We start from the raw sequence: 20,855 nt of genomic DNA on the forward strand, positions 1-20,855 counted from the left end.
TTGCCCTTAACGGCGGCCCAACTCAAGGATCCAACTAATTTCTGCTCCCAAACGTGAACAACGTTGTATTACCCGAAAGATATTGTGCGCTGGAGATTTCATTCCGGTTTTTGCACCCGTTTGGCTGAAAAAAGTACTTGTATCTACAGAATTTATTTCTCCTCTCCTCTAATCGAGATTAAACCCTATCTTCCAGTATTCTCCTACGTATAATAAATAGAATTGAATATTATCATGATGTAGTGACTGTTGAAGTTTCCCTTTTAACTTGATTTCTAAGCAGATGGTTTTCGGTCCTGTCCAGATGGTGATGGCGTTTCGGAGGCGAGGGAAACGACTTCTGGACTCGCGCCGGAACAGTAGCTCGTCTTCTCCCCCTCGGTCCCGCTGATTTTGATTTTCGGTATCACCCCGTACTCGCTCGAGTGCGACTCGAAGGAGTCTCCGCACCCCTTCACGGAGCCGCTGGAGAAGCTCCGGCAGATCGCAGTCTGCCTGCTAAAGGGTGAGCTTTTAAATGATTTGAAGGTTCCCTTAAGTCCTTAAAAAATTCCCAGGTACTCTACCTGACGTTCGAGGACCCTGTCAGGGACCTGGGTTTCTTGGGGACCTCCTTGCCTCGGCCCTGCTGATTCAGGCCGGGGTCCTGCGGCAAGGAGTCCTGCTCCACGTCCGTCCCTTCCCCAGCATCCGACGTGGTGGACCTCTTCCTTCCTTTCCACTCCATCAGGACGTTCTCCACGACGCCTGGAAGAGAATCCCAGGAATGAAGGAATCCTCATGATTAAGAAAGACGAAAAGAAGAAAGAAAATAAAGGAAATGAGATGCAAACCTTTCGACGAGGCTTCTGCGGATTTGCTGGACGGCAGGACCGGCAGGATTTTTTTCCACCTGGCGAGGGCATTTTCCGGGACCTCCTGCCATTTATCCGCTATGCGGAACATCTTCCTCCGCTCTTCCGTCCGCTCTTGGCGTAGCTGCACCTGGAGTAAACGAGGGAAGTTGTCAGCGAAATTGCCGCCTCGGGAATTAATGTCGTACCTTCAGATCGTTGTTGGCCTCCCTCAGGGAGCCAGTCAGGGAGATCATGTAGTAGATGATCAATGCCATCAGGACGATTAGCGGAATAATAATTCCTGGCGAGGCGACGTAGTCCATGCATCTGTTAAATTCCCGGCGTCATTAGCGGCCGCATCGATCACTCTTATCCAATAATTAATTATCCCGCACGCGCTAATAGGATCAAATTACCTGTGAAACGACTTTGGCAAAGTGTCTTTGAGACTCTGCGTGGCCAAGTGATAAATCCTGAGATATCCGGAAAATGGACCACAGTGCCAAGAAGGCTCCACCCAGACCAGGGCGTACCCCACGGGTAGGACGCACAGGAACAGCATCGTCAGCAGCAGGGCCAGGTAAAAGTTGTTAGACCTGGAGCGCCGATAATCGAGACGTTATAAAATATTCCAGAAAAAAGAGAATACTTGAATAAAATTGCCACACCTGGAAGCCCTGAAGACGACCTCGTGGGGGACGTTGCACGTGAGGACAGCCCAGGACCTCAGGTACATGAGGATGCCCAGCTTGATTAAATTTAGGGCAGCCAGTCCAGGACTGAAGAACATCCCCATCCACACCATTCCCTGATTATTCACCAGGTGGAGGATGTTCTCGGCAATCTTGAAGTCGCCGTACTGAGGGAATTGCTTCTCGAGGTCCCAGCACCAGCAATTGTTCATCAGGCGGACGAACACCGCCCTGAAGAAGTCCATCCCCAGGGTGGACACGACCGTGAGGACCTGGTCGAAATGAAAGAAAAAAAAAAGTTACTCGATGGTCCAGTTATTTTTTATTTTTTATTTTACTCTAATTTATAGAGTACTCACCAGGTCCATCACGGTGAGTTTAGTCAGTTCCTGGCCGAACATCGTCTCCCAGCACAAACGTCGCAATTTCCTCCGAGTCGTGATATCGAGAGGAATGGAACTGACACCTGTAAGCGGTCGTAAAAAGATGTTATAAATATTATAAAAATTCGAGAAGTTCATAATTACGACAATACCGGCGACTTGGAATGCCTCAGGAGGGCTGGATTTCTCGCAGACTTTTTCGTAGCACCTCAGGATCACAGCTTTCTCGGTTGAGGTGTCCTCGAAGGTCTTGTACGCATCCGTGGAGGCTGTAGAAAAATCCACAGTCCTCTCCGTACTACCGATTGTGGAGTACAGGTCGTACTTGAAGGTAGGCTTGTCCTCCTCGGTTGACGAGAGATTATGAAAATACGCCCTACTGCTATCGGTGATATTTAATAAATCGTTCATACTAGTCCCACTGGAACTCACGTACGACCCTGTAGTATAATTCTCCAGGATCTCTGAATAGGTAAAATTAGCCCATCCGAGGGTTGAATTAAAGATCTCGGTAGTCGCGGTGAAGTTGCCTCCCAGCCAGGTGAAATTATTATTTCCAAAGATATCCGTGATGTTAGGGCCAAGAGATACGTCCACGTGGTCCAGGTAGTCGTAGTCCAAGCTGACGTCCCCAGGGTCGTAGAAATAATCCTCGGTGGCGTTGAAAATACTCGAGGCGGTGGAATTTTCCACAGGACTCGAGGAATTATACGGCGCCGAAGTCTCACTCTCCCTGCTCTCAGAATCCTCAGTTTTCGGTTTGGAAATGGCATTGCTGAGGACGAGGCTAAGAGATGCCAAAGCGGCGAAGGACTCGGAGAAGTCGCTGCTGCAGGGCACCAGGACCTTCGTGCAGTTGATCCAGGTCGTCGGGTCGGTTTTCGGCTTCAGACTCTGCAGCTCGATTTCCTGGGGGGGAATTTTCCGAACAATCTTTGCCATTCCGAGACGTGGAGACGTTCAGGGGGCTCACCATGTCGCTTATCTTGTCGAAGAGAGCGAAGATCAAGGAGTAGAGGTTCAGCAGGTTCAGGACCATGATCCTTGCCAGCTGGACTCTCAGCTGCTTCCTGGGGTGGTACCTCTCGAAGATGCCCAGGATCTCGAAGAATATCGGGAAAATGTACGAGATGAGGGACATGACGACCGTGATCTCGTTCTGCCTCCACCAGGTCGAGTCGGCCTCGGGCTCGGTGCTACGAGCCACGACTTCCACGACGGCGTATGCAGACAAAGCCAAGAGGGTCATGACGGAAATGTTTACGAAAACCCGCACCGTAGTGATTTTCCAGCTGAAAGGTCCAAACGAGACATCGGGATGACGTCGAAGAGTCTGCCATTAATTAACAATAAAGGGGAATAAATATTGACTGACTTCCTCGCGGCCTTCTGCCTCTCGGCTTCCTCGAGGAGGGCTTCCTTAAATCCTAGGATAATACTGGCGCACCGGTTGTGCGCGGTCTCGGGGTTGCCGATCATGAAGTCCCAGCCCGTGAAGAGCTTCCACGAGAACGCGCACTCGTCCTCCTTCTCCGAGAGCTTGCTCATCCTCGAGTTCTCCGCCATCCTGGGGATATTAAATAACATTAAGACTGTAAAAAGGAAATGACAAAGGCAAGAATAATTTAACATTGGCCATACTTCCGGAGGATGGCGACGAAGCTGTAGGTGTAGACCACCAGGTTGGCGACGAAGTACGCCAAGGGAAGTCTATATCCTGTCTTCGAGTCGACGTTGGTGTACCAGCCGTAGAAGAACGGGGAGTACTTTAAGATCCCTTCGAACTCCCACAGGGTCAACAGGTGCTTAGACTTCGCCGTTTCCTCGGGTAGCATTATTTTCCGCTCGCCGGCGAGACTGGCATCTGCGGTCAGCATCTGCATCGCCAGGAAGACAGGATTTAACTCTGAGGGAGTACTCGAAGAGGAGCGTTCTCTACCTCGGGGACTGCGACAAAGGCCATAAGAGTAGCGGAGATGACGAGGTTTATCCAGAAGAGCCAGCGAAGGAAGATGAAGTACGAGGCGACGGCCGAGCCGAAATGAGACTCTATTTCCTTGATCCTCAATTCCCAGGGCACCAGCCAGGTTTGCAGGTTGACAAATTCCCTCTTGAAGTACTGCCATTTCTAACAGAAAATAGGGGAAAAATATAGAATCGACCTGCTGCATTGATTAGAATTTTCTTTCAGGATGGGAGACCTTGCTGACGAGGATGGAGGCCCGAGCGATGGCATCCCTGGTGCTTCTACTCTGTGCCAGTCGTTCCTGAAGAGCTCCCTCGTGTCTCCTGACATAGGATTTCGCCTGCTGGACGAGTTTAATTTTCCTCCTCAGGGGCCAAGGCTGCTGCTTCACTCCGCTGAGGACCTCCTTGTGCAGCTTCAGCTTCTCAAAGATCTGCTCCTGCGTCCCGCCCTCCTCTATCGAGATGGCCGTGCTGAGGTAACGATAAATCGGGTAGAATGAGATCCTCCTCTCGATCGGCGATAGAGAAAGATCGAACTCACTCCCCGGAGCTCGTGGTGAACGCCGAAGACCGACGTCGAAGAGTGCTCTCCCCTTCCGGGCCGAAAGGCGAGGACGACCTTCTCTTTCTTCGGCTGTGTCTTCGGGAAGAGGTCCTCCTCTGCATGATGGCGCACACCGAAGCAGAGTAATCGTCCTCCTCTCCTCCGTCCTCCCCCTCCCCCACTGAAGTACAATTCACCTTGTAGTTCACCTTTGCCGGTCACGGAGTAGACCCCGAAGACTCACCTGCCAGGGTAGGACTTCTTTGAAGATCGAGGGCGTTCTTCGCCATGGTCCCCTCGTTCTTGGGAGGGCTCTCGTGGATCTCTTCAGGGTCCTCTCCGGGCCTATCGACGGGCTCCCCTTCTTCGGCAATGGCGAAGGTGACAGAAAGTCGGTCTATCGAGGGCTGAGGAGACGACGGCTCCACCTGATACGCACCAGGGAAAATACCAGGCTATAATTCAGGACGCCCTTAGAGTTAATCCTCCTGGTCACGCTATGGAGGTCGACGGGGGTGGCTGCAATGGTGTCGCCTCCCTAATCGCCTCCTCGACATCGACGCCCCATCAAGGAAATGCGACGTCCTTCCCCGAAGAGCTTCCCGCGATATGAATCGCCTCCTCTTCAGGGAAGACTCCGGAGGTCATTCCTTCTACGAAAATCGCTCATAGATTAAATTTCCACATTTTTTAACAAACTATCCCCCCTCTGCACAAAAGGAAGGAAGACGATTCGGAAAAGGGAACTCACCGGTCAGGGAGCTCTTCTACACCTGTTCCCTCCTAACGTGCAAACGACTTCGGTGGCACCCCTCCACCTGAACCGCACCTACGTGTCCAGGACGTTAAGACTAATATCTCCCATCTTCCCCGGGTAGAGGATCCCAACTTTCTGCATGGTAATTCCTCTCCCTCGTTTCATAAGGAATTTTTTTTACACCCCTCCACCTAGGCCACGTTTATTAGGATTTTTATATGCAAGAGTATCACCGAGGCAGGGGGTGGAAACGCCTACGAGGCAGGCACCTATAACAGGTGGCAGGGTGCAGAAAATTGCGAAATTCATTCCTGGGAACCCCTGCCCGAGGTGGATGCATACTTGAGGTCGCGTGTTCTTCGGGCCGCACCCTCTTCGTCGTGAACACCCTCGAGTTGGCCCTGATCGCGAAACCTCGCATCCCTCACGCGGCTCCACCCTTTTACTCGGACCTAATCAGCGTTTCTACGTATCCACCTACGTGTTGCACGCCATTTCGAAAATCACCTGGACGTCGATGTGAAAAAGCTCTCGAAATTAGGATCGCGTGCCGGCCCTCTTCCCAGGATGGAATTAAATGCTCGACCTCGTCCCCTCGAGCCTGGCACCTAAATTAATGAGCCAATCCGAGCCCTCCTAATAAATATCATTTTTCGAGATTTCGTCACCTGGACAAGAATTATACCTAAATCGAGGTAAAGCCTCGTCCTGGCTCAACCTCCTGGTTCCTGAATGAATATTCAACGAATATCCCGATCAGCGACATCATGACATTTTTCCTACATTTTTTCATAATGGAGATTTCATATTCGAGGACTAATTAAATCCGAGAAAACCTGAACGATGGGTTCGACCTGTACCTTCTGGGGAGAGAGCAGCCCCCTGGGGGTGCCCTCCGTCCTCAGGATCCCGAAGGATCCCATTTCCTTGGGTCTTCCTTTCCGCTTCCTCTCCGTCCCGGAATCCTGCTTCTTATTTCCGCAAGCTGCCTCGTCCCTTGCCGCATCCGGAGAACGAGGTTCCTTTTCCTCCTCCTCTCGGGAACCACTTCCTCTCCTCCGTCGCTCCTCCATGGCGCCTACGAATTAGCGCACCTCTAATTATCCTTGCCTAAGCCCTGGCATTTTTACACATTTATCTCTGTGTCGGAAATTAACCGATAAGCCGTAGACTGGTTATCTTTTAATTATCGACGTAAAGTAGGGCCGACTTTACCTGGCCGTCCCCCAGGAGGTAATTAAAATCCCGCCCCTCCTGAATTTCTCTTTTTTTCTTCTTCGTCAAAGCGAATCGACGCTATCAGGACGATCGACCGATCCTCGGGGGCGAAATTCGTCACGAGGGCCAGAGGATCTCCCTTTCCTCTGTCCGGGCTAATTACTTCCACAAAACGCTCCTTCAGGGACACTTTTTTTTTAATCCGACACTCGCGGGGTCTTGCACAGGTTTCCTCGAATATTCCACGCCGAGAGTCCGGGGCTCTCTGCGGCGTCCTCGGGACGCAGTCCTGAAACTCCCGCGTTAATGCCCTCGCTAATGAGTCCTGTCTCTGATGAATAATTAAGTCACGCATACGCTGCTCAGGACTGGGCATAGTTTCCACCGCGAAATCGCAGGAAAGCCTCCGTCCCCCGGAAAATAAACGCAAAGCGGCCGCTTCCTCGATTAAGCGTGATAACAATGAATCGGAGACATAACCCTTTAGAGGGAAAAAAATCACTAAATAAAGGCAAGAAAAACCGGAGCTGAGAAGAGCGGGTGGAATTACTCCAACGAGGACATATCCGCACGGAGAGCTGGTTTTCTTTTTTATTTCAAAGTCGCTCCGGGTATCGTACAGCTCGGAATTACTTAAGGATAGTAATAACGTTATATAAACATGTCGGATCCGATATGTCGAATGAGGTGCGACTTATTGCTGGTCTTTCCCCCGATTGGCACCTATCACTTTCGTTTAACGCGACATTATTCATTTCGATATCACTAAACAATATATATATATATATATATATTAATCTCCCCTAGACTCGCCTATCAGCCATGGTTCCGGATACTCGAAAATATTCCACTTCCTTCCGCAAAGTTTCCCTCGCCACCCTCGAGAGAGCCAACTCGAAGCCTCCACGAGGCGGTCCAGAAATACGGCCAACGTCACGGGGGAATTAATGCACGCCAGAAATAATAATTGTGTACCTAATCTCATCTCTGGCCGACATTACATATGGCTAGTTGTACTTGAACCGCCAAGAGAGAGAGAGAGAGAAAGCGAGAGAGCTGCTCCATTTTCTATTTCCACGAGACCGCGCGGGGTCGTCGTCAACTATTTACAAGGCGAAGAGACTCGTAGCTTTCCCATCTAAGTCTGATATGTGAGTCACCTCTTGATTCCCTCCATTTCCGGAGTCGGACGGTCTCGGGAAAGCTCGAGGAAATAGTAATAGAAAATTGACGCGATTCTCTAATTAACTATGTACAAATCAGGCGAGGAGAGTGGCCTCGCTCGGTCGTTTCGGCAGGAATAATCGCAGGTGTACCACATCCAAATCCCATAAAAGTCTCTTCGGGATCTACTTAGTGGTGTGCCTGGCCCAGGTGGTCCTCTGCACCTGGCACATGAGATCGTTCCTCGCAGGTAACCGCGCGCTAGTGGTCCTGGAAGGAGGAGGTCCAGGAGCCCTGAGAATGGTGGCCAGGTGTTTCCGATCCTGAGGAGCCAACTGTTTGGGAGGCTCGAGGGTCTTGGGGTTCTCGACCACGGTTTCCTTCTCCACCTCCGCGCGTTTCCTGGGAGGAGGGGGGTCCAGGACGATCGGAGGAAGGTCGTCCCTGACGGTTTTGCCGGTCATCTTCTTGGTCCTCTCCAAGGTACCGTACGAGGAGACGACAGGTGGATTCTGGCAAGGTAGAGGCTTGATGAAAAACGGCTGTTGGGTTTCATCAGGTTGTTCCCCGCCGAGGTAGGCCTCGATCCGATGCGGCATGACCGGGGACGAGGAGAAGCTGTTCGCCTGGGAGACTCTCAAGGACACGGACCCTGGCGAAAGCTGGGACGAGTTCTGCAAGAAATCCCAGAGGAGTGTCAGGAGAGTCAGAAGAGTTACGAGTCAGCGGTGATACCCGGTATGCCGTCGAAGATGCCGAAGAAAGAGGAGAGGTCTCACCGAGGGTCTGCTGCTCGGCGGCAGGAGAAGGCTGGGTCCCATGGGGTAAGGGGACGGCGTGGTGTACGGCGACCGGTGGGTCTGATAGGGACTGATGTTGTGCAGCCTCTCCATGAGCTGGGCCTGGAAATGCAGCTGGTCGGTGGAGTTGGCGTTGACGATGCCCCCAGGGTGGCCAAGGTAGACGGAGTCCGCAGGATATGGGCAAAAGGCGAAGGGTGGCGGGTCCAGTTCCCAGGGCGAGTTCTGTCCTCCGGTTCGCTGGGACTGTCCACCGGAAAGATCTCGTTATTCGGAGGATTCTCGGCCCAGAGACGCGTAGATAGAACAGGGTCGGGTAGAAATTAATATCCTCGAAGGAAGCTCGAGGATGAAATCAGAATACGCTAGAAAGTCATCTAGAAGAGCGGCTTTAGCTCCGTATAAATAGAGTCCATGCGAAACGTTACCTAGCACTTGTTGGTCGCGTACACTCCGAAATCCCGGGCGAAGACCTGTCGGACAAGACCGTCACACTGGCGCTTAGCACAACAATTATTGGATTAGCTGGTTAGCGTATTAAATTGGCCACTTCCCGGCCAGTCTCGATTGGCCCCGTGGGCGTACTAGGTGTGAACCGGGTCAACCGACGATCCGACTCTCGGCTCTCTCACTCGACGTTTGCCCAGCTCATCGTTTCAGCCTGTCAGCGAGCTCCCGGACTACTCTACGAGGGCTCCGGTCACGAGCGAAACAACCGAGAGCCCTCTCGGCCCCTTTGCGACTCGAATCGATCTCTTTCCTCCGCTGCGCCGAGGCCATTAAACGAAAGAGAAAAAAGGAAAAAAAAAGAAACTGCAACCTCTTCGTTACCCTGGCGCTCCCCCCTCTCTCCCTGAGACATCGCAGGTGCAAGGCGTGAAATAGCGTACAAAAAACGTCGGTTTATTATAAAAAGGGTCTGAAAAAAGATCAGTACAAAGGTAGGTTACGTGGTACAAAAATACAAAATGCACTTGGTTAAGCGTTAATGGAACGCACGTCTCACTCTCTCTCTTTCTTTCTCTCTCTTTTTTTTTTTTTCTAGGGGCCGGCCAGCCCATCGTGGCTCGTCAGGGGATTCGATAGAGCGTTACCTGGCCGAGGGTCGACAAGTCGGGGCCGGTGGGTGTTTGCGGCACGGCCGTGCCTCCGGATACCTGCGACTGGCTCGACAGGCCTTGAAGAGGCCCGCCGACACGCTCCTGTTCCCGGAGGTGGCCCACCAGGGCGCTGATGTGCTCCAGCAGCTCCTTGTTTTGCACAAGCAGCTGATGAGTCCTCGCCTAGGGCAGAGGAACGGTCATCCAGGGTTAACCTGGGGTCCGAGGAATCGAATTGACTCGGGCACCCCGAAGAAACGCACGGCGAATACCCGAAGAAGCACTTGATCCCCGTGTGTCAATTTATCTACGCACCCGGGGCAGGGATTCGTTACGCCAAGTGCATTCTATCACCAGGTAATCGACGTCGCCGTGAATCTCTGGCGTGCAGGAGTAACGAAAGTGCGACCAATATGGTAATTACTTGCGCCTCGATGCGAGCCGCCGTCTCCGCGGCCAGCTGATCCTGAAGAAGCCTGGCATGGGCGACCGCCGCCCGGGTTTGTTGACCCTGCTGATCGAGGCGTTCCCGAAGCAGCTGAATCTCGTGTTTCAGGGCCGTCAGCTCGCCGCCGGCGAGCAGACCGGCGCAGTCGGACGTCGCGGTGCCCTGAAGAAAGAGAGGAAAAAGTGAAGAGGTCGAGGAATCGCCGCCGGAAGTCGGGGGCCCCGGGGATGGCGGGGCGTGCCCGGGCACGGGAACAGCTGGCAGTCTAGGTGCACGCATCGGTTATGGCGCATTACCGAGCCGCATCGCTGCAGGCGGTACCGAAAGCACCATGGGCTCCCATCGTCGGGACTGCCTCCGAGAGTGCCGGCCTCTCCGACTCTGGATCCCGGAAGTGGCTACAATTATCGACCGGGCCCCTCGCCCAGGCACCGCGTGGGAGGCTCACCGAGCCGTGTAATTGCACCTGCACCTGCATCGTCCGATGGCGCGAGCCGAGGCCTGCCCTGGATAGACGGAAATCGAAAAACCGGACACCCACGCGAAGCGTCGACGATGGGCCACCTGTTGCTTGCATACCGAATGAAAGGAGGACCCCCCCATGGGACTCGACTTGCATCGCGTTCAGAAGGATGCCGTGATCCCTCCAATGGTAAGGAGAAATTTTGCTCTAGCATCAGCGAGTACCTGGACCTCTTGGAGGACTCCAAGGGAGTCCTCCCAGCAGGGACCATCGATCTTACCGAAGGCGACCTTCTTATGGGGGTCGTCGACATCGCCATCGTGGCTGGCACTTCGTGGGTCCTGAGGAGACATGGTACCGAGGTTCGTTCAACCGGGTCCTCTCCGTCAGCCAGCAACGATATGTCTGAAATGGTGGAGTGGATTATTGAGACCCGGTCGGATGACTTTAAGTCACTACGAGGAGGAAAACGTATCATGAACAAGTAGATCGGATATTTTCGTTATTTCGAGGTTCCCTCACCCTTATGGAGAGACGACGGCGACGGCTGGGGCTGCTCGGTGGCCACTTCGTCCTGGTCCTCGTAGTCCTCCCGATGCCTCTGGTGGTCCACTCCTTCTCTCTCCCTCTCCTGTCGCTCTTCCGAAGGAGTATTCAGGCTCAGTTTGTGGCACACCTCGAAAGCCTGGCCCACGGTCCTGACGACTCTCATCGCCTGGCTCTGTCGAGGTGATAAACGCTATCAGACACCTCCCAGGACGCACCGTAGATGCAGGACTCGAGGAGAAAGCACGGGGAATTATCCAGTAAACCTAGGAATGCGCCGCGAGCCGGGTATATTATGGTAATGCCGGATCATCGCGAGGGAGAAAGTAAGATTTTCCCGGATTGGCGATAAAAGGAGAGATGCTGGGATATTAGGGTCCAGGCTCGACCAGGTGGAAAGTTGCCGAGGACGCGGATAAAGTAGTAAATCGACCCCTTCTGGGACTTCATATAGATGCGAAGGAACGACCGCTCCTTATCCGAGAACCTATGCGTAAATTAGCGATCCTAATTCACTCTAATTTTCCCTAATTTTCCGCCCTTTGCTCGGGCAAAGTGGACCAGCAGCGACGCGGGTGGCGAGCCGCTTGCCTTTTCCGCTGTATATTTACGGTACCGCTTCTTTATGCCCGGCCGTGCGTAGTTTTATTACGTCAAACGGTCGTAACAGTCGGCACTTGGCGAGAGAAGAGGTTCCCGAGGTTTCGAGGGCGCCTCTGGAGATCATCGGGGAAATTCGGCAGATACCAGGAAGAAGTACCCGAGGCGAAGAGAGGCTCCGTAAAATCCTCGTCGGGGGGTAACAAGTGGAGTGGAAATTTCTGTCGGGATTCCCATGCCGGAAGTAGGTACCATTGAGGAGGAATTAACGAGCGGAAAAATCGCCTGTCCAGGATCGACGTAAATAACACGTCTCGGATGATAGTCATCATCTCGATCCGCCGGAGAAAACGGCAGGCCGAGGCGGATGTATATTCCATATCCAATATCGCAGGAGAAGTATCTTGGCACCTCCAGGGAAGGGATTTCCCATCCTCCCTGGATGACGGTTTACCTCGAGCTCTTCCAGGTCGACGTTCTCCTCCTCGAGGGGGTTCTCGTCGAAGGAGAGGTCGGCCGGGGTCGAGAGGGAATGCGCGAGCGGCGGTTTGTTCCTGGAGAAGGGCCTCTTCAGCTTCCCGAAGAACTCGGGCTCCTTGAAGGAGAGCTTCTTCCGGGGTTTCACGACCTCCGGACCGGGACTCCCCGGACTGGAGCTCCCCCCAGGAGTCCCGGGACTGGGCAGCTCCGTCGAATTCTGCTTGCCGAGGCCCCTCGGCATGGTTCCTCCTCTTCGGGATCAACTACGCTCATGCATCTCTTCTCCACCAGGACTATCGTTCGAGTTTGCGGTCTCCACTAGTTCCCTCCACCCCGTGCACTAGGACGTAGATCTTTCTCCACGGTCGCTGGGTCGGGCCGTCTCGACGCTTCTCCTCGGCATCCTCGAGGATCCTCTTCCGCATGCTTGCCACTGCTCTTCGGCATCCTATGCGGCGATCTCCTCAAAATCCGTCCAAGGCCCCCGGTACGATGTGCCTCGACATCGCGTCGCGGCCGAGAGGTCCAACGACGAGGAACTGAGGGCGTCCGCCGACGATGGGCTATTTTAGCATCCTCCTACCTCCATCATGGAGCCGCCTTCCGTCCCGACGCCGCTTCGCGATCAAATCATCCCTGGCCCCGAAGAAGCGGTACCGGTTTCCGTGCCAACTCGCATCTTCCGCCTCGGGCACTTCGACCTCGCCCGCGGGATAATATTGAAACATTAATTTCCCTCCGAGCCGACCACGGCCCGGGTACTTTTAATTTCTTCCCCAGGTTCCCCGGCCGCGGCTTCGGCATCTATTAATAATCCTAGAGCATAATCGTTTAAGCCGATGGAGCCGCGAGACGGAGTCGTGCCGGATTATCGGAAAATTCTGTTCCTCGCTAGAGAGGGAGCGGGAAAGGGACCGGCGAATACGGGAGGGGGGAGGGAAAAGTCCGTCATACGACGCGAATAGAACCGATCCGCTGGTTTCGCAGGGAGAGAGAAAGGAGACCGGAGAGGGGGAGAGGCGACGCGCGTCCCCGGAAAGTAGCGAGAAAAATCGGTTGCTTAATAAAGGAAAAAAAGGAAGTTGGCCGCTGGTAACGCGTGGGGATATCCCTCTCTCCCTCTTCAAGGCGTCCCTGAACCTGAACGGGACCGGGAAAGGGGTACGGGGTCCCCCACTTTCGAGCCTCCGGCGAGTCCGGCTTGCACGCGCCCAAGTTTCTAATTACACGCTCGTTTCGAGTTCTTCGGCCCTGAAGAGGTCGATCCCGATCCGAGATATCGAGTTCTTCGAGCCCGACCCGAGACGCGTCGTCCGGAGCCGGGGGCGCCCACCTTTTTGCTCGACTTGAAGACGTTGCACTTGAAGGTGTTGCTGCTGCCGTCCCGGGCGATGTAGCTGAAGATCTTCAGGTCGTGGCTGTCGTGGGACACGTAGAAGATCCTGAAAAAAAAAAGGCGAGGAAACCGCGACGTCGGACGGGGTATTAAAAAACTGATCGACCGCGGAGCCGACTGTGGTCGCGAATGGCCGTCGGAGGGAGAGGGTAGGAGTACCTGTAGATCGGGTGGTGCATCAGGAAGAGCTTGTTCTCGTCCATCCACTGCTGCTTCTTCTGTCGAGAGAGAAAATTATTTATTAATTAATAAATCGGGTATAAATCTCCCATGGAAAGATTGCTCGTACCTTTTTCTTCCTGAGCGTGACCTTAAGTCCGTCCACCGAGACCTCCAGGGTCACTTTCTTCTTCTTGATCCCCTTCGCCTTGAACTCGTACTTCAATCAGAGAATTATTGCATGGATTATCCTGATTGTTAGAATTATTGAAATTATTTCTGAAGGAAAAAAAAAAATTAAGAAGAAGAAGAAGACCTACGCGGATCCTCCGCATTGCCGCCACGATCTCCACTCGGCTGGTCGGCCTGGGAACCTCCATCGAGCCAATGAGCTGCAACCAAGACAAGAGACCATTTGCGAATCGCTAACCGGTGACCGTATCCAGGTCGGCATCGACAAAGGCAGAGGCTCGCTCTTGTCCCGAGGTCGATCGCGCACGTGCGACTTCCCAACCGGCCGGGAATGCAGGAAGTGGACGCGTATAGCCGCTAAACGTGGAAATTGGAACTCAGGCCACGTGTACCTCTCCGAGGCCCCGAGTGCCGGAAATCTCGATCTCAGGGACACCGCCGATAGTCCAACTCGCCTTCTAATTCGCCCTTTTCCATCCTAAGCTCCCGGACAAAACGAATTCCCGGTACCATCCCAACCTCCACCCTCGCCGTCGGCATCGCACCGTCCTCCACCCCCACGCAACGGTTGATTTCATACCTTTACTAGGTTGCCCACGAAAAATAATTGTTTGGTCTCTTTTTGTACAAATTAAGTGATTACTCCTGTTACTTCAGAAGGTTTGTTCTACTTTTTTTTTTTTAATTAATAATAAGATAGTGGCTACTGATTCTTTGTAGGAATGTTCGTAGTGATTCCAGAAGGTGAAGTTACATCAGGCAATGAACTTGTCTTTTTTTTTTTTTACACCAAAGGTGTTTTTGCTGGGATAAATATATCCCGAAGTGGAAGTAGCATTTCCATATAGCTACCGAATTGCTAAATTACATATTTTGGGGATAAAGGTGAGGTACAGACGCGAGTCATAAAATTGTTCGGCCGGCGTAAAGGGTGGAAATAAATGTGGAAAATTCAAAGAGGAGAGGATCGAGTGGCGCAGGGAATATCTCACGTGGGAGATTTCGGGGGGTCTTTGATACGGTCGAGGTGTCGCGTAAATTTAACGTCAGAGGAGCGATATCTCGAGCAGCCTCGTTAACCGGTGGTTCCCGCCGCTCCGAAATATCCGACCCGACGCCCTAACTAACGTCACCCGGTGTGGATTGTCACCGGGAGTAGGAATCGCGGGAGATGGTTTATATACGCGGCTCCTTTGCCTTCCGGCTCTTCTCAGAATGAGAGCTGCTCGAATAAACGCGTGCACCGCGTGACGTATACGCACACCTTGTCCAAGAATATCTCCCCGACGTCGGCGTCGTCCACGAGGACGCGGAACGTCGTCCGATCGCTCTTAACCGAATACCCGATACATTTACAAAGCGGGACGTCGACAAGAGACTAGGGCAACCCAAGAGAAGAGGGAACGATCTCTCAAATAGTTTTGCATCTCGCTTTAGCAGCATCCGTTCCGAAGGACTCTACCCGGAGGAAGGCCAGGAGGGGGCCGGATATGCGTATTAAAATTCCGAAGGACGCCGTTCAGGGTATACAAAGCGGGGATAAAAAGCGAGCGAGAGACGCTTCCCCCCCGTAATTAGGAAATGGCTCGGGCGCAATCCCGAGGTTTTCCTCGGTGGCTTCTCTCCCCGGGGAGTACCTATGTACAGTGGCACCCATGTACCATTTCCGCAATCTTTCCGGGGCTTCGTGAGAGCGAAGAGCGAGAGAGAGAGAGGGATCGTCCCGAGGCAGGGACCCCTTCCAGGGGCATTTACCTCGGAGAGGAAGCCCCTTTCAGCGGATATTACTCCCGGGGGGGCGTGAAAGGGGACGGTCCCTCCTCCCACGAGGCGTCCTCGGAATTGAGATTCCCTCGGGAATATCCTCCCGGAGCCTCCTGCATAGGGATACCCTCCGGTCTCTGTCGTTTTCCTAAGCCTAAGTCTAATCTAATGGTCCTCGTTTTCTTCCGTCCTCCTTGGGACGATCCGCGAAGGTCTCTTCGGGGCCTCTCCAGGGTCTCTCCGACGGGAGGGGGTATCGGGTAACGTTCCCTCGGAGGATCTGGAAGGGGAACGGTGCCGGGCCCTCGGGGTCTCTCTCGTACCTTGGCGTGGAACACGATTCCACGGTGGAAGGCCTCCTCGCTGTGGAGCGGTATCCTCGTGTCGTACTCGTCATTATGCACGAGATTGTACTGCTTCTTCGAGGGCATGCTTGGCCCAGCTTCATCCGCTTACGCTCGTCCAGGTCCACTGAAATTCATAGATTAGTTTATTAATAATGTCTACGACACAGCCTCGATACGTTCCCTCCCCACCCTCCGTTCGAATCTCCGATATTGAATTTCCATCCCGATACAAAAATTCGGAAAAAAATTCTCAATAAATCTGGAAAAATTTGGAAAAAATTCCAGAGCGTATCCCGCCTCTTCCAGGACCTATCCCACGGGCAGTGGGCTCCTTGGAAGGGGAGCGGAAGTAACGGGACGACCCACGGAATTTTTTTTCTCCCCTCTCGTCGGCCGACTTGTCGCCTCGAACAATGGTCGGCCTGTCTTCCGCGCGAGGTGGCAAGATGCGCGCTTTCCACCGTTTCCCTAAACAATGGTCCGCTCTCCTTCGCGGATTATCCCCGTTTCAGCTGCTCCGCGAGTAGCTTTCAAGTCGGACCGAATTTCGCCCCTTGAGCAGCCTCGGGGGATATTAACTTTCGCCCCTCTGTGCGTTGAAATCGCGCGACTCGGCGCTCCCGAGGTGCATCGAAACCACGCGACCTTCGACGTCGCGGCCGATGCCCTGACCTTGCCCCTTCCTCGAGCGCACCTTAGCATTTTTTTCCCCGGGGCGTCGAGTCCCCTTTATCGATACGAAACGAGGTACCAGGGTTCCGCCGTATTAATAGAGCCCAACAACGTGCACATTAATCCTTCGGGGGCGAAAGTGGTAAAATACCGCGTGTACCGTTTGGTCGACTATCGCTTGCCCGTGCGCGGGAATCTCGCCCATACGTCAGAGGGCCTTACCATACGGGGAGGAGTCGAGAGATTAATAATGGATACCTGATTAACGTGAAGGACGAGGTACCGAGGGATGGGGCTATATTAATAGAGCGCCTTTATTATAACAATGGTTATACATCTAGAGGAGAAAAAAAAATTTTCTCGGAAAATATCGTATACGGTGTAGGAAATGATGCGATCCCTCTTCGGGTCCATGTCCGTCTCCCACGGCGTCCGGTGGAGGAATGGCGCCGGGGGCTCGAAAGGGGGTCCACAAAGGGGATTCGCGCGCAGCACAAAGAGGCCCGTCGCGTCAGGCCGCGTTCAAGCTCTACCAAGGGTCCTCCCCTCTTCCTTGCAACACCGTTCGTGGAAATGGAATTCCACCTCAGTGGGGAGGCCTCGGATTATTTTTACGCCCACGATTTAAACGGAGCCCGGATCGGGGACAAATCGCGGCCCGGTTAAATAAATCTCCCCCCAAATGAGGCGCGAGTGGGGAATCATTTTAAATGGTAAGCCCCGAGCGGGCGATAAATCGAAATACAGAAATATACGCGCGGCCGGTCGGTCGAGTATCGCTTTGTCCGTTCTTTCTCCGCGGCCGCGAGGCCGGTAATAGACGGAGGTGTCGTTAACCCAGGATCGCATACCGAGGCGCAACGCCCGGCGTTCACCGGCGTCGCGGAAAAAGCAGCCGAGCCAAGTGCGGGGTTTTTTTTTTTTTTTCTCTTGCGCGGGCGAAAAGTACACTCGGGCCAGGAAGGTGGAACGACCGGTAGAGTGGCGCGCCAAAACCACGTGGTCGGTGAGTCCCGCCCCCTCGGCGCTCGAGGTCTTAACCCTTTACCTCGTGTCGCTTCGACTTTTTAAACCGAACTTCGAGCCCTTCTCTTGTAACGAAGAAACCCAAGAATAAATTCCACATTCATTTATAGATGTAACAGTTAATACGTATAAGAGGAGGGGTGATTTTTGCAAATTCCACGTCAGGTGAATTTCCCTTTCGTGTTATAAGCCCTCTTCCGGGGATTTGAAGGCGAGATAAAATGGAGGTTTGGCGCGAGCGCGAAGTCGAAACTCGAGAGCGCCGAGACGCCGAATTCGGGATTAATCACCAAGGACACGTGGGGAGGAGCGGCCTTCGCCAGGTGGAATTCCGCGAGGGTCGCCGAGTGAACGCGGCCTGGGCTCGAAGAGGGGCGAGGAGAGGTGCACTCACACGTTCACTCGTGCCGACGGCGAGGGTACATCTCGGCTCCATATCAATATTCGCCGCTCGGTGTCGGTGGATCGCTATCCCGGGTCACCCGATGCCTCTCGGTCACGGAAAGGTCTCGCGGCACTGGAGATTCGCGAGGGAAGCGACACGGGAGGACCGCACTGGACCGCCCTCGGGTCTTCTCATCGCCCCGTCCCAGGGCCGGGGACGTAACAGGAGGTAGCGACCGCGCGCCGCCTGTCTCTCTCGCACTGACTCCGCCGCGGCATGCTGCGTCCTTCTCCTGGCCGGCCGCCCTTCGCTCCTTCGCTCGCGCCCGGAAACCGGCTCGAGCCCGACTCGCGGGCAGCTCGACGAGTTCGCGGCGATTAATCGAGATCCTCCCTGACGGGGGCGCGCGAGGGGACGCCGAGATCCCCGGAGGTGGTAGCGAGTCTGGAGAGACCGCGAAAGAACGACACTAACATCTCACCGTGTCTCATGCGGCCGCGCACCGAGCACCGACTGATGACCGCCGCGCCGGGCGGCTCGACCAAGGGTCGCCGCGCGGCGGTGGCGTCATCTAGCGCGGTACCCTGGAAACCGATAGCCAATGGAACTACCGGCTGCCTAGTTGGAAATTTTAAGGTCGAGTTTGACCAGCAGTTAGTCTCGGTTCGGCAGGGTATTATCATCGTGGAACAATTTCACATCGCAACTGGTAGATGGCCGAGGTTCGCTATAGCTATGAAATGGGAATGATAATGTCGACCGCTCTGACTGGCTCTGATAACGGGACACGCGAGCAGACTGCAGACTGCTGCAGGCACGACTTGCGGTGACAGTTGGTTTTCTGCTTCGTTTTTTCGGATTTCATCTGATTGCACTGGAGAGAAAAGAAAATTTATTCGACTTGGTGACTAAATTTCCGCGACAATGAGCGTGGTCACTTGTAAGGCGCCTGTAAATATGGCAGTTATTAAATATTGTAAGTATTCTTAATTGTCAACGTTTTCACTTTTCACCTACATTCCATAGGAAGCAAACGGTACTCGGAATTTTACAGTTATTATTTAATTCTACACCCTTTTTAGGTATATATTCCCAGTGTTAGATTATTTTTTGACATCTATTTTTGTCACTATGCTGTGACGTTACTCCAATTTTAAATAAGGCATTGTCGAGGAGTTCTCATTGTAATGATAATGAAAGGTCTATAATTAGATGACTTTTCTATCTGTTGCAGGGGGGAAGCGGGATGAGAATTTAATACTGCCCATTAACGATTCGATTAGTGCTACTTTAGATACCGATCAAGTATGCAATTGATATGAGTAAATTTATCCTGCATTAAATTGGGTTAACGAGATGGATTAACGTTTTTACAGCTAAGTGCAAAGACCACAGTAATGGCGAGTCCAGACTTCAAGACCGATCGGATTTGGTTAAATGGAATGTACGTTGGAAATGGTAAATGGTATTAACGAATTATTACAGCAAATGTTCTTTTTCCAGAGAAGAATCGATAAGCAACAAAAGATTACAAAATTGCCTCCAACAAAGTAGGTTGAAAATAATGCGTTCTTTTAATTTAGAGGAATAGATGTTTAAAAAATTAATATTGATTTTAGTGAAACAGCGAGCACAACTGTCAAATGAAATCAGCAAGTGGAAACTTCATATATGTTCTGAGAACAATTTTCCAACTGCGGCTGGGTTGGCCTCCAGCGCAGCTGGTTATGCGTGCCTCGTTGCGGCACTTGCTAAACTCTACAAAGTCGAGGTGCTATACTTATGGTTTTACAGTTAGAATAATTTAAGAGAACCATTCTGCTAATTATGTTTTTCATAGGGTGATATCAGTACTGTTGCACGGATAGGTTCCGGATCTGCGTGTCGCAGCACTATGGGAGGATTCGTAAGGTGGTACATGGGTACGGATCCCACGGGTTACGATAGCGTGGCAAAGCAGATAGTACCTGCGTCTCATTGGCCAGAAATGAGAATTCTAATTCTTGTTGTATGCTTACGCTTGTTATTCATGCTCTACTTCGTTCAAATTTTTAGTCCTTCATCAAAGAAATTAAATACCTATTTATAGGTGAACGATAGTCGGAAAAAAGTTTCGAGTGCAGTGGGCATGCGTAGAACTCTTGAAACATCCGAATTTCTGAAGTACAGGGCCTCTCACATAGTGCCAAAACGAGTCAATGAAATGGAAAGGGCTATACATGAAAAGGAGTTTAGAACATTCGCCAAATTAACCATGCAAGATTCCAATCAATTCCACGCCGCGTGTCATGATGCTTATCCACCTGTTCACTACATAAACGATACTTCGCACAGTATTATTGAATTTATTCATTCATACAACACTGCTCTGGGAACTGTCAAGGTACTTTGTCTACCGATTAAAAAAATTCAAGTGATATCCAAATTAAATTACATTCACAGAGTTGGAATTAATTTCAGGTTGCTTACACATTCGATGCAGGCGCTAATGCTACCTTGTTCCTCCTTGAGGAAGATGTCTCCCCATTTATAGCGGTTTTGGATTACTTTTTTCCATTTTCCAAGAATATATCAATCGAATACAAAAGGGGTATTCCTATTCAAAGTATTCTTCCTTCCAAGGTACGTACAAATTGTTATCCTGCATTGATCGTTGGACTTAAATGTCAATGTTACTTTTACAGGAATTATTGGATAAAATAGATTTTGAGAAGCAGCCTCCCGGAAAGTTGAAATACATTATTCACACAAAAATAGGAAATGGTCCTAGGCAGTTCTGCGATCCAGAAGACCATCTTCTCAATGATCGAGGCTTTCCTCTACGAGTAACGGATTCAGGAAGCCGATGATACGTTCCCTTTGTTATATTTGTATCTATTTTTCTATTTTCCAATAAATTATTTAAATGTCAGCAC

At 52.2% G+C, this 20,855-nt stretch overlaps 3 protein-coding genes across 4 annotated transcripts; 1 reads left to right on the forward strand and 2 right to left on the reverse strand.

Annotated features, from left to right (window-relative positions):
• Positions 1–249: 249 nt before the first annotated feature.
• LOC105699038 (transmembrane channel-like protein 3) lies at positions 250–6,253 on the reverse strand. The gene is given in 15 exon segments (XM_012423735.2): positions 250–498; positions 567–747; positions 834–984; positions 1,043–1,163; positions 1,253–1,432; positions 1,505–1,800; positions 1,888–1,994; positions 2,064–2,820; positions 2,885–3,203; positions 3,287–3,478; positions 3,553–3,788; positions 3,851–4,039; positions 4,113–4,350; positions 4,421–4,878; positions 6,041–6,253. Coding segments are annotated over 15 exon segments (3,861 nt in total). The 3' UTR covers positions 250–275.
• A 734-nt stretch (positions 6,254–6,987) lies between these two features.
• Positions 6,988–18,417, reverse strand: LOC105699257 (carboxyl-terminal PDZ ligand of neuronal nitric oxide synthase protein). Of its 2 annotated transcripts, XM_012424118.1 has the most exons (12): positions 17,950–18,417; positions 15,834–15,981; positions 13,875–13,946; positions 13,685–13,774; positions 13,555–13,613; positions 13,333–13,441; positions 10,896–11,094; positions 10,654–10,778; positions 9,887–10,072; positions 9,457–9,645; positions 8,342–8,608; positions 6,988–8,236 (listed from the first exon to the last, which is right to left on the reverse strand). In XM_012424118.1, exons 2-12 carry the CDS (start codon positions 15,939–15,941, stop codon positions 7,748–7,750), a joined length of 1,893 nt encoding a protein of 630 aa, XP_012279541.1. In that variant the 5' UTR covers positions 15,942–15,981; positions 17,950–18,417; the 3' UTR covers positions 6,988–7,747. The 2 variants fall into 2 exon arrangements, with proteins under 2 accessions (XP_012279541.1, XP_012279542.1); XM_012424119.1 differs by lacking the exons at positions 13,333–13,441; positions 13,555–13,613; positions 13,685–13,774; ... (1 more) ...; positions 15,834–15,981; positions 17,950–18,417 and adding an exon at positions 11,974–12,508.
• A 295-nt stretch (positions 18,418–18,712) lies between these two features.
• On the forward strand, positions 18,713–20,851 carry LOC105699223 (diphosphomevalonate decarboxylase). Its single transcript, XM_012424059.1, has 9 exons — positions 18,713–18,916; positions 19,175–19,245; positions 19,317–19,384; positions 19,444–19,490; positions 19,560–19,711; positions 19,781–19,948; positions 20,030–20,323; positions 20,401–20,562; positions 20,625–20,851. The coding sequence occupies exons 1-9, from the start codon at positions 18,865–18,867 to the stop codon at positions 20,787–20,789; spliced, it is 1,179 nt and encodes a 392-aa protein (XP_012279482.1). The 5' UTR covers positions 18,713–18,864; the 3' UTR covers positions 20,790–20,851.
• Positions 20,852–20,855: the final 4 nt, after the last annotated feature.

Source organism: Orussus abietinus, unplaced genomic scaffold (assembly GCF_000612105.2).
Source record: "Orussus abietinus isolate OABI.00-Male unplaced genomic scaffold, Oabi_2.0 scaffold3, whole genome shotgun sequence".
Lineage (NCBI taxonomy): Eukaryota > Metazoa > Arthropoda > Insecta > Hymenoptera > Orussidae > Orussus > Orussus abietinus.